Source organism: Bos javanicus, chromosome 9, assembly GCF_032452875.1.
Source record: "Bos javanicus breed banteng chromosome 9, ARS-OSU_banteng_1.0, whole genome shotgun sequence".
NCBI classification, from domain to species: Eukaryota; Metazoa; Chordata; class Mammalia; order Artiodactyla; family Bovidae; genus Bos; species Bos javanicus.
Window position 1 is genome coordinate 42,932,533 of NC_083876.1, and position 16,523 is coordinate 42,949,055.

Consider the following 16,523-nt stretch of genomic DNA (forward strand, 5'->3'; position numbering starts at 1 on the left):
CTTGCGAACTTCTGAGTTTTTAAGCATCCCTTAAGTGAGCAAAAGAAGAGGAGAATGTCTAATAATTAGGAAGAAAAGAACTGGAATCTACCCTAACAGTGGTTTGATTAGGTGAAATTTTAAATCTCCTGCAGAATGTCCCACCAGCCACTTGTCTGGAAAGCCCTGAAGCAACAAGAAATAGCATGCTTTTATGAATTGTATTGATTCCACGGTGAAAAAATAGAGGGATGTGGCTTGTAAATACCTCAAATTTTATAATGTAGAGACACATGAAGGCTGCTAGTCAACCAGCAAAAAAAATTCAGTGTATGGGAGGTTGGAGTGTGATGTGTTTGTTTTTCCTGGCACTTAATTTTGATGACAAATTATGGTTCCTCCCCTGTTATTCATTGTGCCTATTATTGGCTAAAGCAAGTTTGGGGGAATTATTTGTAGAATCAGCTTTTGGGATGGTGGAACTTTTCTGTATCCTCTTGATGGTGGCTACAGGGATATGTATATCTGTGCTACCTTTCATAGAACTGTATGCCCTCCCCCCCTCAACCAGAGAGTAAATTTTGCTGTATGGTAATTAAAAAAAATAAAATTTAAAGTCACACACAGACACACACACATGAAATACGTGCTTTGTGAGTATTACCTTGCTGTTCTTTCCTCAGCAGATTGAACAGTGACTCTTCCCCTTCTGATGTTCCAGTATCTCTTGCAGGATTATCATTTCAGTCCAGGCTCTTGTGGTGGTTTCTGGAATGAGCTGCCACACATGGCATGCACATGGCTAGCTAAGGGCTCTCCACCCTGGCATCAGGCCTTCAATGTGTCAAACAGGAGTGGTGCAGTTTCACTTGGACTGGTGTTAATGCCTGGTCTATTAGTCACTGAAAGATCAGACATTTTACAAACTTGTTTTTCTCTTTTTTAACTAATTATTTACTTTTTGGCTGCACCTTACAAGATCTTAGTTCCCTGACCAGGGACCAAACCTGCACCCCCTGCACTGGAAGTACAGAGTCTGAACCTCTGGATGCCAGGGAAGTCCCGCACAGCTGCTTTACAGCTCAATTTTCTCAGCAGCTCACCTGGTAACATACTCTTCCTCCGTTTTTTTTTTTGTTTGTTTGTTTTTTCATTTACTCAACTTATATATTTTTTGATTAATTTATTTTAATTGGAGGATAATTACTTTACAGTATTATAGTGGTTTTTGCCATACATTGACATGGATCAGCCACGGGTGTGCATGTGTCCCCCATCCTGAACCTCCTACCCACCTCCCTCACCATCCCATCCCTCAGGGTGGTGCCAGTGTACCGGCCCTGAGTGCCCTGTCTCATGCATGGAACCTGGACTGGCGATCTGTTTCACATATGATAATACACATGTTTCAGTGCTATTCTCTCAAATCATCCCACTCTCGCCTTCTCCCACAGAGTCCAAAAGTTTGTTCTTTATATCTGTGTCTCTTTTTCTGTCTCGCATATAAAGTCATCGTTACCATCTTTCTAAATACCATATATATGTGTTAATATACTGTATTGGTGTTTTTCTTTCTGACTCACTTCACTCTGTATAATAGGCTCCAGTTTTATCCACCTCATTAGAACTGATTTCAAATGCATTCTTTTTAATAGCCGAGTAATATTCCATTTTGTATATGTACCACAGCTTTCTTATCCATTCGTCGGCCGATGGACATCTAGGTTGCTTCCATGTCCTAGCTGTTGTAAACAGTGCTGCAGTGAACATTGGGGTAAACGTGTCTCTTTCAATTCTGGTTTCCTCGGTTTGTATGCTCAGCAGTGGGATTGCTGGGTCGTATGGCAGTTATATTTCCCTCTTCCTCCATTTTTAATTCTACCTGAAACACATGTACAGCCATCTCTCAATATTTGTGTGGAATTGGATACAGGACCCCTTTCAGATTCCAAATCTCCAGATGCTCAAAGTCTGTTACAGCAAGTCCTCCATATCCTCGGATTAGGAACCCACAGATTGGAAGGCTGGCTGTTCTTAAAATCAGCCCTTACAAGGTTTTTGTTCTCTACTAACCACCATCTCTCCTCTCCTCTCTTCTCCTCTCCTCTCCTCTGATTTTCAGTTATCAATGGCCAGTGAAACACCATTGCATTGGTATCTGTAAAGGCACTGATTGCTCAGTTCTTTTCTTGTTTGCAAGGGGTTGAGCATGGAGCTAGTAAACTGAAGGAGGGAGGCTGGGAATGTGGGGGTTTAGTAATTAGCTCATGTGGTCACAAGACGGCACATTTGTAAAAGTGGGAAGTATGGAGGAAACTCTGCTTATATCTCTAGGAAAGTTAGTCACCATTGTCTAATCCATCACGTGGGTGGCTGCTGGGATATGCTGGCCTTCCTTTTCTCCTTGACCCCAGTTTCTGGACGCCAAGGTTAAAGTTAAAAGCAGAGTCTGACACCTCCTACCACTGATGTTGAAGGAGGTAGCCAGTCCTTTGTGAGGCCAGGGAGGGCTTAATAAGCAGAAGCCCTTAGCTGAGAAAGACGTCACATTTAGTCACATTCAGCAAATGCAGTGTCTGAAGGGTGAGACGCCGCATCGCAGGCTGTGAGGTCGTCCTTCACTGCACCGAAGGATGAGGCTGTGCTCCGACAGAGTAAGGAGGGAAGCGACAATTAGAGCTTTAGAAAAACTCGAGGGGGAAATTGCCCTGGTTTTCTGAAGACTGGTATTTTTCGAACTGCATTTGCAGATGTGTCTAAAAATAAAGACAAATTACAAACATGTCCTGCAAGTCCCATGGGCAGGATGCCACTGCCTAAAGGGCCGGGTTCTGAGAGCACCGAGGCTCCCAGCCATCCCTGCAGACCCAGAGACTGAGCCCAGCAAGGGTGGGTGGCATGGGAACATTCTTCCTGTCCTTAGGGAGAGCATTTTGATTTCTTCCTTTCCAGTGTAATGTTTCTTTTTTCTTTTATTTGAAAGAAACATTACCAAACTTTTTCAAAGTTTTAAACCATTTTATTTTAATTTTTAAAAATATTTAAAATATTCACTATTAAAATGTGCTTAACGCATCTTTAAGAAAAAAAAAAAGAGACTTTATATTAAGTAACATTTACTGAGTGCTGTGTGCCAGGCACTTTCTCCTCTGTAGTTTTCAGAGTCTAGGAGGTAAGGTAGTGGTGTGCAGCTCCTTTTACAGAAGAAAGCACCAAGGCTTGGCTGGGTAAGCCTCTTGCCCAGCGGTAGAAGCTAAACGTAGGTGAAGCCAGGGTTAGATAGAACCCAGGTCGTCTGCCCCTGAAGTTTAGTAGGGAGTTCCATTTTCTTCCACATCAGCTGTACTGATCAGCTGTACTTGGTAATCCAAAGGCCCATTTGGCCTGTTGACTTGCTTCTGCATCTGAGCCCAGCCTACAGATGTGTGCTCAGTAAGGAAGGGAGAAAGCCAAGCAGGGATGGTTGAGCCCCCTTTAGTCCCAGCTCTTGCTGGAAAGCCAGCATGAGTCCACCCCACCTCTTTCCCTCGGCTTACTCTCTGGAGCACTCCAACGGAGGCACAGCCTGCTGCTTCCCACTTCTCTGCCTGTGAAGTAAGAGGATTTTTGCCAGGATTGCACAGGTGAATGTGTAAAACTTAGCCCTTGGAGCCAGTGCTACGTGAATGTTAGCTGATGTCTTCCTTTAAAAAAAAAAAATTTAATTGGAGGATAATTGCTTTACAATATTGTGTTAGTTTCTGCCATTCATCAGCATAAATCAGACATAGGTGTACATATGTCCCCTTCATCTTGAACCTCCACCACATCCCACCCCTGTCGTTTTCTGTGTTTTAATTTTTAAACATCAGTGTGACCTGCAATGGGGAGGTTTCACAAAGTCAGATCATGTGGCTTTCCGTGAACAGCAGGTGCTGTGCTTAGTCTCCGTCGTGTCCAACTCTTTCTGACCCCATTGACTGTAGCCTGCCAGGCTCCTCTGTCCATGGACTTCTCCAGGCAAGAATACTAGGGTGGGTTGCCATGCTTTCCTCCAAGGGATCTTCCTGATCCAGGGATCAACTCAGGTCTCCCACAATGTAGGCAGATTCTTTACCCTCTGAGCCACCGGGAAGCCCGAAGTATAAACCGTTTAAATCCTAGCGTGTATTTTGTTGATAACACCGTTGAAATGGTCTGGGCCTGTTCTCCCTTTGTATGTGGCGGGGCTGCACAGCCACTGTCCCCAAAGTCTCAGGCTCTTATCACTCCTGTTCTGGGTCTCAGATTCTCAAGGAGGCCCTGGGGGAGTGCGGATTTGCCTCACTTTGCTTCCGGAAACAGGAATGGAGGTCAGGAGGACTTGCTCCAGGGTAGCCTGAGGGTACACAGCTGGGCCAGGTCTTGGGGACAAACCTCGTTGTGAGGCGAGTCCTAAGTCCTGTGGACATTTCCGAGGCGGTGGAGCAGAGTTCTGAGTCAGCTGGCCGGGATTTGCACGTCGAGGTTTCAGGAAGCCCAAGTACTTCCCATTTCTGGGCCTGGCGCTTGTCCTGTGTGACTCGGGCAGCCACAAGTCTCCGGCGCCTCTGATTAGCCTGGGCTAGAGTCTCTCAACTGAGGCATTTTGGGTGACTCCCAGCCCCTGGGGGCGGCCCTAGAGGACATTTTCCTTGTGGGGTGCTTAGGGAAGAACCCAAGAGCCCAGTGATCCAGTGCAGGCAGAGGGCTTTGCCAAGGGACCTCCAAGCCAGGTGCCCCCTGCTTGCTCTGCTGCGGTCTCGCATCCAATTCCTAACAAAGACACCCCACCACCCCACCTCTCTGGCAGATTCTCGCGTGACTCCTTGTTACACACTTGGAGCCGGTGACCTCGGCACACTCCTTCCTTTTTCTGTGGCCCAGCCACTCCTCAGCTCCCAGACCTCCCCTCCCCTCTCTGCTTTGCATCCTGCTGCTTCACCCTGGAGCCACGGCCCCTGGAGCAGGTCCCTGACTTGCCCAGTTTAGTCTGGTTTTGAGAAGTCAGAGAAGGAGGGCTCCAAGTGTGGGTAAGAAGTCTCCCAAGGTACTCGGGCACAGACCTGAGAGAACCCCGAAGGGGCCAGCCGTCATCCAGAAAGCAGGAACCCAGCAAGCCTGGCTGGAGAATTGCTAAGGTGCTTCCCTGGACAACCACAGACTCTCTAAATGCCCTGACTTCAGCGCTCAGCTCAGGTCCCTGATCCGGAGTACTTGGTCCAGGCTTGGGGTTTTTTTTTTCCCCATCCCATGAATGGATTTGGCTTATTTCGAAAAACACTCCCACATATCATGCAATGAACTGATGAAGCCTATAATATACCCACAAGGAAACGATATTTCCTTACTGTTCAAAGCTGATCTTTTCACCTTCTTGTTCACACCTGAGCTTTTGAGATGAGACTTTTTTCTGATCTTCCGCATACTCCGTACTGAGGAATTTTTTACACTTTCAGAGTCAGTAATTCAGGGACAGTTACAAAATGAAAGGTCTGCACTAGTTTGTCAGTTATTGTATTGTTTCTTAGAGCATCAGTAATTTCAGTGCTTGAATGGATTTGATTTTATGTTCTTAGCTTGTTGCTGTTATGGGTATAACTTAAGAATATGACATGGCTAGGCAGTGAAGATTGCAAAACTTCTTATTTTTTATTTAAAAAAATGTCTCAGTTTCAAAGAATTGCATGCTCATTGTAGAATGTTTGGAAAGTAGAGGAAACTGAAGAAGAGAATTTTCCATAATCATCCTAATTGGAGGTAATTAACATTTTGGAATGTTTTCTTCTGTCTGCTTTATGGCATTTTTTGATTATAGAGATATCCCCACTGAACTTTGAAGTATGTTGTTATTGACTATGTGGCGCTGTGATGAACGATTGATTTTGAATCTTTACACTTAATTTAATGCTCAGTTCTTCCTGTCAGTAGAGGTTTAGAAGTCATGTTGGGAAAAATGTCTAGCAGTTGACTTTCTAACTTTGTATATTGGAAATAACAGTAGTGATCAAAGGTGGTCTCAATCCAGGTCATATTGAGTTTGTTGTTCCTTCCATTTTTTCTGCAGCTTTTTGTGAATTTATGAGTAATTAGATGCCCTGGAGAAGGAAATGGCAACCCACTCCAGTATTCTTGCCTGGAAAATCCCATGGATAGGGGAGCCTGGCAGGGCTACCGGTCAGTCCATGGGGTCACAAGAGTTGGGCACGACTGAGTGACTAAACCACCCCCAGTAATGACTGCAGTTACAGGGGGCTTCCTCTGCCCCAGGATCTCCTCAGCCTGACGCTAGAGTTCCTGCCTGTGCTTAACCTGAGATCAGCTCGAGTTAAAGACCCCCAGCCCAGGTTCTTTGCTCTTCTGACCTTTGCTTGTTTCCTATCATAATTGTCAAGTGTGTGGGGCTCTCTGTGACAGAAAGATTGGCTGTAGGTCTTTAGGAGCTGAAAGTGATGAAGAAGATCAAGATATACCCATTTAAACATTGGCAGCATTATTTCCAAAGCAAATACTTTCTTCAAGCATGTACTTTAATGTTATTTCTTCCCCCAAAGCGGGGGAAGAAATCTTGAAAGTATATATCAATTTAAAATTATTTGTATCCATGTCACAAAATTGTAAGCACCAGTGGTCTTCTACACAGCTGTGGCATGCGGCCTGTGTTTATTAGATGGGACTTATGGTTGTTATAGAAACTTCAATGTAATATCTTCTAACCTTGAGGTTCTGACTGCTCTTTCCTTCCTGTTCCTGTTATCATCTGGTGTTTACCCATCATCCCCTCCCAACAGAAGTTCCCAGAGCTCCATCTTCATCCCCCAGGCCCTCCCATCTCTACCCTGTGTTGGCTTCAATCCCTGTAAATAAGCTGTACGGCCGGTCGATCCCCTCTGCACAGAGGACAGTCACCCCACCAGCAGCCATCACTCAGTGGGAGTGTAACCGCTAAAGCACAGGGCTCCTGGGAGCGACTCCCGACGCAGGATCTTGAGCATGCTACTAACTAACCTCTCTGAGCCTTGGGTATCACACCTATTAAACAAGATGATTTCTTTTTTAAAAATAATTTTATTTATTTTTGGCTGTATTGGCTCTTCACTGCTGCATGGGCTTTTCTCTTGTTGTGGAGTACAGGCTTTGGGGTGAGCGGACTTGGCAGTTGCAGTTCCTGGGCTCTGGAGCACAGGCTCAGTAGTTGCGACGCACAGGCTCAGTTGCTCCACAGCATGTGGGGTCTTCCCAGACCAGTGATCAAACCCGTGTCTCCTGCATTCTTTACCACTGAGCCACCCAAGATGATTTCTGAGGCCCCATTTGCCTCTGAAACTCTACCTCAGTTTCCTCACTTGTAAAATGAGCCTAAGAAGGGTGTCTGCCCCCTAAGCTTGTTAGCTTATGTCCACTTAGTAGAGCTCTTAGCACAGCCTCTTCCATGGTGTAGGCAGCTGTCTTTTGCATTGAGTCTTTGTGGAGTGGCAGAGCACTGGGCAGTGTGGTGAGGAGGTGGAAGGGAATGGCACAGCAGGGCTTCCGCCTTCCAGGGGTGCCCAGGTGAGCTGGGGAGCCCCTCAGCTCACCCACCAGAAGCCCATTAACAGGCCCCCGTACTGGTTTTCAGCCCTTCTCTGTCTTCTCCCAAAGAAACGACTCTCTCCAAATCCTCGCATCAAAATCTGCTTCTAGGGGAATTTAAACTAAAATAAAAAGTGATACAGAGATTTTCATGATACATTAAGCCAAAGAAGCAAGGAACAAGGATATTAAACCTTTTAGTCTCAAGATCCCTTTTACCTTTAAAAATTATTTAGGACCCCCAAAGAACTTTTGTTTATATGAGTTCCTGTCAATATTTACGTGGTAGAAACTAAAAAAAAAAGTTTAAATATTTATTTACCAATTCACTGAAAAATAACCAAAATAAATCCATTACCTGAAAAGTGAAAAGTGAAAGTGTTAGTTACTTAGTCGTATCCCACTCTTTGCCACCCTGTGGACTACAGCCCACCAGGCTCCTCTGTCCATGGAATTCTCCAGGCAAGAATACTGGAATGGATTGCCATTCCTTTCTCCAGGGCATCATGAATTAATGTCGACACTATATTTTTATGGAAAAAAAATTATTTTTCCAAAGAAAATAAGTGAAAAAGTGGTATTGTTTACATCTTTTGCAAATCTCTTTAGTATCAGACTTAATCGAAGACTGCAGAGGTTTTATATCTGCCTCTGTATTCAATCTTTTGCATAATAAAGTATCATGTAGCACACCTGTGAAATGAAGGAGGCAACAGCACCCCAGTGTAATGAAAATAGTTTTGATTTCATGGACCTTGTGAAAGGGCCTTGGATGTGCTGATAAACAGACTCTCCAAAAAGGAAAAAAAAAAAAAGCGCAGAACCAAGGTTTGTACAAATGTCAGTTTCCGTGGTGTAAGTTCCCACCACCGACAATTGCAAGTTACCAGCTTGACTCCACTAGTGCTGGAGTCGGGGAGAGAAACGCAGTCCGTGCAGGCAACTCACGTCCCATTTTGAGACCCTCTGGTACAGAGTGTCTATGGAGAAACTCAGGAAAACCAATGAGATGCCTCCAAGAGACTAATAACCTGGTGACTGGAGAACAGGGAGCTTTTTTAACCAATGTCCTTTTATACCTTTTGAATTTTCGGATGCATGTGTATCTAGTCAAAAGAAAAGAAGACTTTAAGTATCTTCCCTTTATAAAGTGCACTCTCTCAGTTATCTATAATTGGCAAGTCTTTTCTGCTTTTCCACTTGTTTGTGGGATCTCTTAGAACTGGCTCTTTGGAAACACCAGTGACTGGTTCCCACTGCTCCGCTCGCCCCTTGTCTTGCTCCGCCCTCACTTCCAGCTCCCAGCCAGGATAGGCAGGAGGCAGATTCAGCCATTTTTCCAGCATGAGGCCCAGAGGTAGGCCTCCCAGGGCTACTGCATTTATGTAGCCAATTTAAGCAACTTATCCTTTGTAATTTGGTATTTGAGTGTCTCAAGCATCCTGTTGTTTCTTAAACATTTGGGGTTACACTATCCTCTCACTCTATGAAGAAAGATAAAGACTATTGGATATTCTAACAAAATTGTATATACTCTATGTATACTCTATGTATACTATGTAAAACTTAAAGGTTTTAAAGTATTTAAAACCTTACTTTACCAGTGATGGTCACCTCACCTGAGGCTTTCTAGGCTATTTGGTTAAACAAAAAACTAGCATTTTCACTAATTGGAGTAACTACTGGAATTGGGCTTCCCTGGTGGCTCAGATAGTAAAGTGTGCCTGCAATGCGGAAGACCTGGGTTCAATCCCTGGGTCAGGAGGATCCCCCGGAGAAGGAAATGGCAAACCACTCCAGTACTCTTGCCTGGAAAATTCCATGGATGGAAGAGCCTGGTGGGCTACAGTCCATGGGGTTGCAAAGAGTTGGACATGACTCAGCGACTTGACTTCACTGGAGATTAGTCCTGTTTGAGAGTTACCCTCCCAGAGGTCATCCGTGTCTTAGGGCCTATGCGTTTTAACTAGAGGCAGCAGCAAGTGACACCCGCCCCTTTCGCTAGATTCAGTGTTCCCCTGGGCTTGGTCAGGAACATGAAACAGGCACCTTTAGGGGAGAAGCTGATTTTCAGGGACACGGGGATGCATGGTTAGACTGTCTCACATTTTGAGATTCGTGGTGAAGGCATAAGAAGATTTTGAGAAGGAGAGAATGGTAAAACAAATGCTCCAAAGACTTGCAGGCAAAGGAGATTGTAATCCTAGCAGCCTGGTGGGGGACGCTGCAGAAGTTGGCAGCTCTCACAGAACCTATAGTTGTGTAATCGAAAGGAATTTCTGCGGCATGCTTGGCATGCGGGTGTTTAGTGTCCGCCCAGGATGCATAGCCTTGTGACCTTCATCTGGAAGGTGACCAGGAAGTGGAGGGATGGGATGGTGTTGACGCGCTGTCTGTACGTCAGCTTGGAATACCCGGAAGCGACCCACACGTCCCATCCTTCTTGTCAGTACTTCCAAATTATGGAGTCTGTATAAGCACAGAGCAGCCTTGTCTTCCTGGTAGTGACATGCAGGTGAAAGGAGATTTCCAGATGCTAGTGGTCAGAGACATCCAAGGCTGGAAACTGCCCTCGGTGTTCATCAGAAGACTCTTAACAGAAGAATGCAAATTCTATTATTCCCTCTCATGGTGGCTGACTGGAGATATACACAGATTTGGTTTGAATCCTAATTCTACCACCTATTAGCTGCGTGACACTGATCAAGTACCTCCTTCCCCTTGCAGTAGTCAAATTCTTTATTCCTGTAATCAGAATGACATAAAAATAATTTTTCAGCTTCATTGAAGTATGCATGACAAATAAAAATGGTAAATATTGAAGGTATATGCCCTTGGTATTTTTTATTGGTAAAATTGGGATTGAAATCGCTCAGGGTGAGATGGAGGCCACATGAAATGGCCGGGCAGCACCAGGCCCCAAGTTTGCAGGCCAGGGATGTGAATGGGGACCCTCACCTCACTCCCCAGCACATGAGCCAGAGGCACTTAGTTTTCCAGGCCTTGCAGATGGGACATTGCCCAGCTTCTCAATGAGCATGGCTTCTTCACTGTCTAGGAGAGAAGGGGCCCACCACACTGCATTCTGGGTGATTTCTGTGCTAATCTAGCATCTGTCACTGGTCTATAAATGAACACGGAAATGTTTTCCAAAGCAGATGCACTCTGAGTGCCCAGGAAGCCGCCACCCCTGCCTCCCACCTCACCCGTGAGGCTGCGCAGCCCCCTCCGGCCCTCCTGCCACCCGCAGGCGGCTCAGGTGTGTACCCTTCCTTCATCGCCTTCTGCCTTGGGAAGCAGCAGAGCTCGGGATTCAGGTGCTGAGCTGGCGGCGTGGCACAGTGGCGCTCACCGAGTCTCACTCTCGTGGGGACCTCCACATTCGCTGCTCCTCTGAAGTGGAGTGTCAACTATCCAGACCATCTTTGCTCGGTGCCTGTGGTTCTCTGCCAGGTTTTCTCATCACCTCCTGTTTTCTTTTCCTCTAGGAGTCACTTGTCCTTTTCATGCTTTCTGCTTAGCCGGAGAGGCTTTGTGGATTTCCAGCCCGCACCACCCCCAAATAAGCCTTGTGCCACCTTCTCCCATCCCTGCCTCTCCTCTCCAGAATGTCATTGGTTTTGTGCACTGGGCCCTGTCCGGCTGCCCCGCACTCTCTCCTCCTCCGCCGTTCGGCTGTTTCTCACTTGAGGAGACCGGTTCTGTGGTGGTGCAGTAGGGTCTCCAGGGGCAGGTGGCAGCCCAGTCTTGGTCAAGGTTGGGCCGGAGAGGCTCATTCTCATCTCCTTGAGAAGCCCCTTACCAGTCAGGCCTGAGTTTCTACCCAGCGTTGGCCAACCTTGCTGTCTGAAAAGAGTTCTGATGCCCCGCCACCTACTTGGAGCTCTCCCCTCAGAGACACCCAGACTTGAGGTTTATTTCCCTGGAATACAGTGGAGATTGTCTTTGATAAAAATTCAGCTCTGGTAAAGTGGTTCTTGGCCCCTTGAAGTTGACTGACTCACTGTCTATATTCACTCAATCTCCCTGCATGTCTTTTTCAGATAGTAGATAGTTTAGTAAGTAGTAATTAATTTCAGTTTCAAATAAATCTTAAAATTTCTTATTCATTCCTTTGAAAATTAGTAACACAGAGATGAAGACACTTGTTCCTGTCATGAACTAATTGTGATGACTGAGAAGAGTGCCATGCATTGTGCATTGCTATTCTTAGTGACCTTTGAAGTTGTTAGCCTGTACACAGGTCATCCTCTGGTTGTCCCTCCACTGACCTGTCTAAAACGGGACCGCACACCATTCCACAGTTGCTTGTTGAATGGTTTACTGAACTTTGTAGATGGCATCCCCCTTCCTTATACAAATTTCGTGAAGTTAGGCCTGTTGCCCTCTGATCAGTTAACTGGAATGGGCACCCAGTACTTGCAGGCAGCTTCACCAGTGGTAAGAACCACAACTCCTCAACGTCATCAGTAAAGGCTGTCAACATTACTACCACATTTATACTTTATCCAATTTGTGGACATGCTGTTACGTTATTTGGGGAATCTCAAAGGCATAATGGTACTTTTAACCATGATGTCCATTCCATTTCGGCTGGGGCAGGGAAACCAGCCCCTGATTCTCCACCAGACCCTGCAGCCCATACGAAGGAGGTACTGCCAACCCCTCCAGTCTCATTCCCTCATCAATAAATAGAGTGGTTTGGACCAGACTGTATGGAGCTCAGGAGCTTTAAGAACCCATAGTGCCTCTCTCCTCTTGCTTCTGAAGAAAGGGCTAGACCAGCATCATCCAGTAACAGTAGTGAAAGCCACATGTGCAATTTTAAACTTGCTAGTGGCACTCACATAGTGCTATAATGTATGGCACTATTCTCAGTGCCATTTTTAAAAAGGTGAAATTAATTTTAATACTTAGACCAATAAATCTGAAATATTATCATCTTAACATGTAATCAGTATAAAAATTATTAACAAGATATTTTACATTCTTTTTGCCCTGCTGAGTCTTTGAAATCCAGCATGTATCTTACACCACATCTCCATTTGGACTGGCCACATTTCGAGTCCTCTGGAGCCACGCATGACTAGTGGCCACCCTCATGGACAGCACAGGTCTTTTTGGACCACCTGGAATCTTAGGACCTCAGCTCAGGTTCACAGGCTCCACAGCCTGCTGTGGACCTTTGTCAGCCTTTTCACATTGTGGTTAGATGTTTAAGGCAGGGACTGACAGATCATCCAAGCTGAGGTCTTTTGTAAGCCTTGAGTTTCTCAGATCCTTTCATTCCATAAGTGGCTCTCAGTTGATGTTTTAAGATGCATTCTGCCCACATAAAGTCTTGGAGAACTCCCAGCAGGTGCACAGGAGGCTTGGCTGCTTCTCAGCATTTGCAAACAAGAGGATGCAGTTTTCCTTGATGTTGCAGAGTCATATCAACTTAACCTTCTGTTACCCAGAGCCAGGGTTGGGAGGGTAAGGGGATTTCTTATGGGTGGGTGAAATTTTAAAAAATAAACAATAAGTCAAGACTTTGCCTTTGTCTTTTCTTTTAGTGGAACAGAAGATGAACGCAACTGAATTCAGTGAAGATGTAGAAGAAGGTAAAGAAAAAAAAAGCCTCTTTTTAAAAAGTAGTTTAACTTAATACTCTTTTCAAGATATATTCACGTGGTTCAAAACTACTGGATTGGCCAAAAAGTTCCTTTGGTTTTTAAAGTAACACTAAAAGACACATTTTTCATTTTCGCCAGGAACTTTATTGAACAATATAGTCACTGCTGTGTTTCACTACCTTTTGCCATTTTTCAGGCAACTTCATAATTCTGTCATCCTAAAACTTTTTATCTTTCTGAGCAAAGAACTATTCCAGGTGCCTTTTACAGGCTTCTAGGGAATTGAAGTTTTTTCCATTAAGAGAATTTTGTAAAGACCAAAATAAATGGACATTTGAAGGTGCCATGTCTGGTGAAACAGAGGATGAATCAGAACTTCCCAGACAAGCTGTAACAGTTTTTGCCTGGTCATCAAAAGAAACATGAGGTCTTGTGTTATCCTGATGGAAAATCATGCATTTTCAGTTGACTAGTTCCAGACACTTTTTGTCAAGTACTGCTTTCAGTTGGTTTAATTGGGAGCGGTACTTGTTGGAATTGATTGCTTTTCCAGAAGGAGCTTGTAGTAGAGGACTCCCTTCTAATCTCACCATATACACAACATCACCTTCTTTGGATGAAGACGTTTTTGGTGTGGTTGGTGGTGGTTAATTTTGTTTGCTCCATGATCACTTCTGTTCCACATTGTTGTACAATATCCACATTTCATCACCCATCACAACTGGTTTTAAAAACGGACCATTTTTGTTATATTTAAGTAGAGAATTGCATCTGGAAATGCTGTCAAGGTTTTTTTTCACTTAACTTATATGGAACCCAAACATCAAAGCAATTTAATATAACCAAGCTGGAGAAAATGATTTTTAGTGCTTGATTGAGGTATTGGGAATATATTGGCTATCTCCTGAGTGGTATAATGTTGATTGTGCTCAATTAATGTCTTGATTTTGTCACTGCCAACTTCAGCTGGTCTGTATGACCGTCTCTGGACTTCTGAAAGTGAAACTTCACAGTCCACTTTTCATGCATTTGATCAGTGACAGCACCTTCTCCATACACTGCTCAAATCTTTTGTGTGTTTCAGTTGCATTTTTACCTCTCTTGAAGTAATAAAACAATATACTGAAAATATTGCTTTTTCTTCTTTTCATCTTCAATATTAAAATGGCTGCACAAAAATTCACCAATTTTGATTTTTTTTTAAATGCACACTGATATGATAGTTATCACAGTACAGTCTAACAAAATTGTTTCTGATGAAATTAAAGACAGTTAAGAGCTACTAGAGCTATCTTATGGAAAAACTTAACGAACCTTTTGGCCAACCCAGTATTAAAAGACACACAATGAAAAATCAAGGAAAAGTCTCCTCTCGTTACTGATTGCCATCCTTCTCCACTCACACTTACGGTATCTTATGTATCTTTCCAGGGTTACTTTTTTAAAAGCACCATTTAAAAGAGTAGTGTGTTTTTCTCCTTCCATCTCTTCTCCCTTCTCCAAGAAAAGACTTTAAAAGCTGCTTTAAACTGAATGTTCTTGGAATATAATATCAGTGTATAGCATGACTAGTGTGGTGAAATATAAATTGGCTGGTTGGAAAGCCAGTTTCATTGATTATTACTCTTGACACTGTTGTTTGAGAATATCAAAAGGTGGCTGCATACAGCCTGGTGCTTGGGGACCCTGCTAAACCAGGCTCTGCCCAGTGGCCTCCCCACTGAGCCCCACTTCTTCTCTGCCACAGTTCTAAAAAACAACACTGTGAAAGTGGAGACAGAGGCCGAAGATGCTGCTCTGGACTGCTCAGTGAATTCCAGGTCCGCTGAGAAGCACCCTCTGGATGGCGTCTTCACTGCTGTCCAGGACTCCAGCAAGAGAAAGCCCCTGGGTGGCGAGGGCCCACTGGACTCAGTCCCGAGCGTGAAGAGGCGGCGGCTTATTCCCGAGGTGAGGGCTTACTGGGAAAGCAGGAACTTGTTGACAGCAAGGACTGTTAATGAAAGCCTACCACATTTCACATAGCCTGCACCTTACTGGAGCAAGTGAGGCTCAGCAGGGCTTTTCCTAAATCAGGTCCATCTTTTGTATTTATTCGGGGAGCTTGTTCAGTGAATCTTCTTGTAAAGAGGACAATTATTTTATAATATGCCCGTTACCCCTAACCTACCTATTTTATAAATTTGCTTTATTTCCTAATCACCTGCTGGTTATAGTGAACTTGGCTGAATTCTGAGAGAAAATGAAACTGGTCATGGTGGTCCCCTCGAGCAGCCTGCAGTTCCCACGGGAGACAAGACAGGTTCACAAAACAGTGAAGACTGAGGAGAGAGGGGAGTTTGGGAGATGAGAATGCCTGGTCAGCAGAGCCTCCCTGCAGATAGCCAGATCACACCTTAAACTCTTAGCAGAACATTTTCCCAAGCTCTCCAGCCCCCTCCCCTCCCCCTCCCCAACACACTTTTTGGGGGACCCAGGTAGGCATTTCAACTTCTTCATGTCTGTCCAACAGAGCCCAAGTTTCAGAGCTCACTGTCATTAGCCCATACATGGGGTGTCCGCCTGGGACTCCCTGGGTTGCTCTTGGTTTGTTTTAATTCTCCTCTGTTAGATGCTACAGCAGATTGGGAGGTGATAGGTTTTAGAGATTTAGTGAGCCTTTGAAAAGTAAAAACTATCCTTTTTCTTAATTAGCAAAGTCATAAGATTTAAGATTTTCACTGGATTTCAATATGCATGTTTATATTACATTATAATGAGGACTGCTCTGCATTCCACATCATGGAACACTGAGGTTTACATTCATTTATTTATTTTATTTTGGCTGTGCTGGGTTTTCTCTAGCTGCAGCAAGCAGAGGCTACTCTGTAGTTGAGTGTGGACTTTTCAGGTTGAGGAGCACAGGCTCAATAGTTGTGATACATGGGCCTAATTGCTCCTTGGCATCTTCCCAGACCAGAGATTGAACCTGTGTCTCCTGCATTGGCAGGCGGATTCTTTACCACTGAGTCACCAGGGAAGCCCCACATACCTTTTCTTGTTTCATTTAATCCATATAACAGTGATGAGAGAATTAGTATCTCCTCCACATAAGTTTAAGTCAAGTGCCAGAACGCCAGTGGGGCAGGCTTGTTGCTGGTGTGAGGTGTCAGGAGTGACTTAGAACACTCAGCACCCTGCTTCATATCGAGGAGGTGAGCCCCACCTTCTCTGATCCAGCCCATAGGAATGGTCATTTCCAGAATGATCGGAGCCTGGAGTCAGATAAGGGGGAGTTCACCATGGAGCCTTTGGCTGGTACTATGAGCTCCCAAACTCAGGTCCCTCTATGGTGATGGGAGTGACACAGCTCCCTCATTG

The 16,523-nt window shown here is 44.7% G+C and overlaps 1 protein-coding gene across 2 annotated transcripts in view; it reads left to right on the plus strand.

Annotated features, from left to right (window-relative positions):
* Positions 1 to 16,523, plus strand: part of BEND3 (BEN domain containing 3) — a 61,964-nt gene that overhangs the window by 32,999 nt on the left and 12,442 nt on the right. The window contains exons 4-6 of one of the 2 annotated variants that reach the window (XM_061427665.1): positions 10,704 to 10,807; positions 13,104 to 13,151; positions 14,911 to 15,113. In XM_061427665.1, coding sequence (XP_061283649.1) covers positions 10,704 to 10,807; positions 13,104 to 13,151; positions 14,911 to 15,113 — 355 coding nt within the window. The remainder of the gene's footprint in view (positions 1 to 10,703; positions 10,808 to 13,103; positions 13,152 to 14,910; positions 15,114 to 16,523) is intronic. The other variant, XM_061427666.1, reaches the window with a different exon arrangement.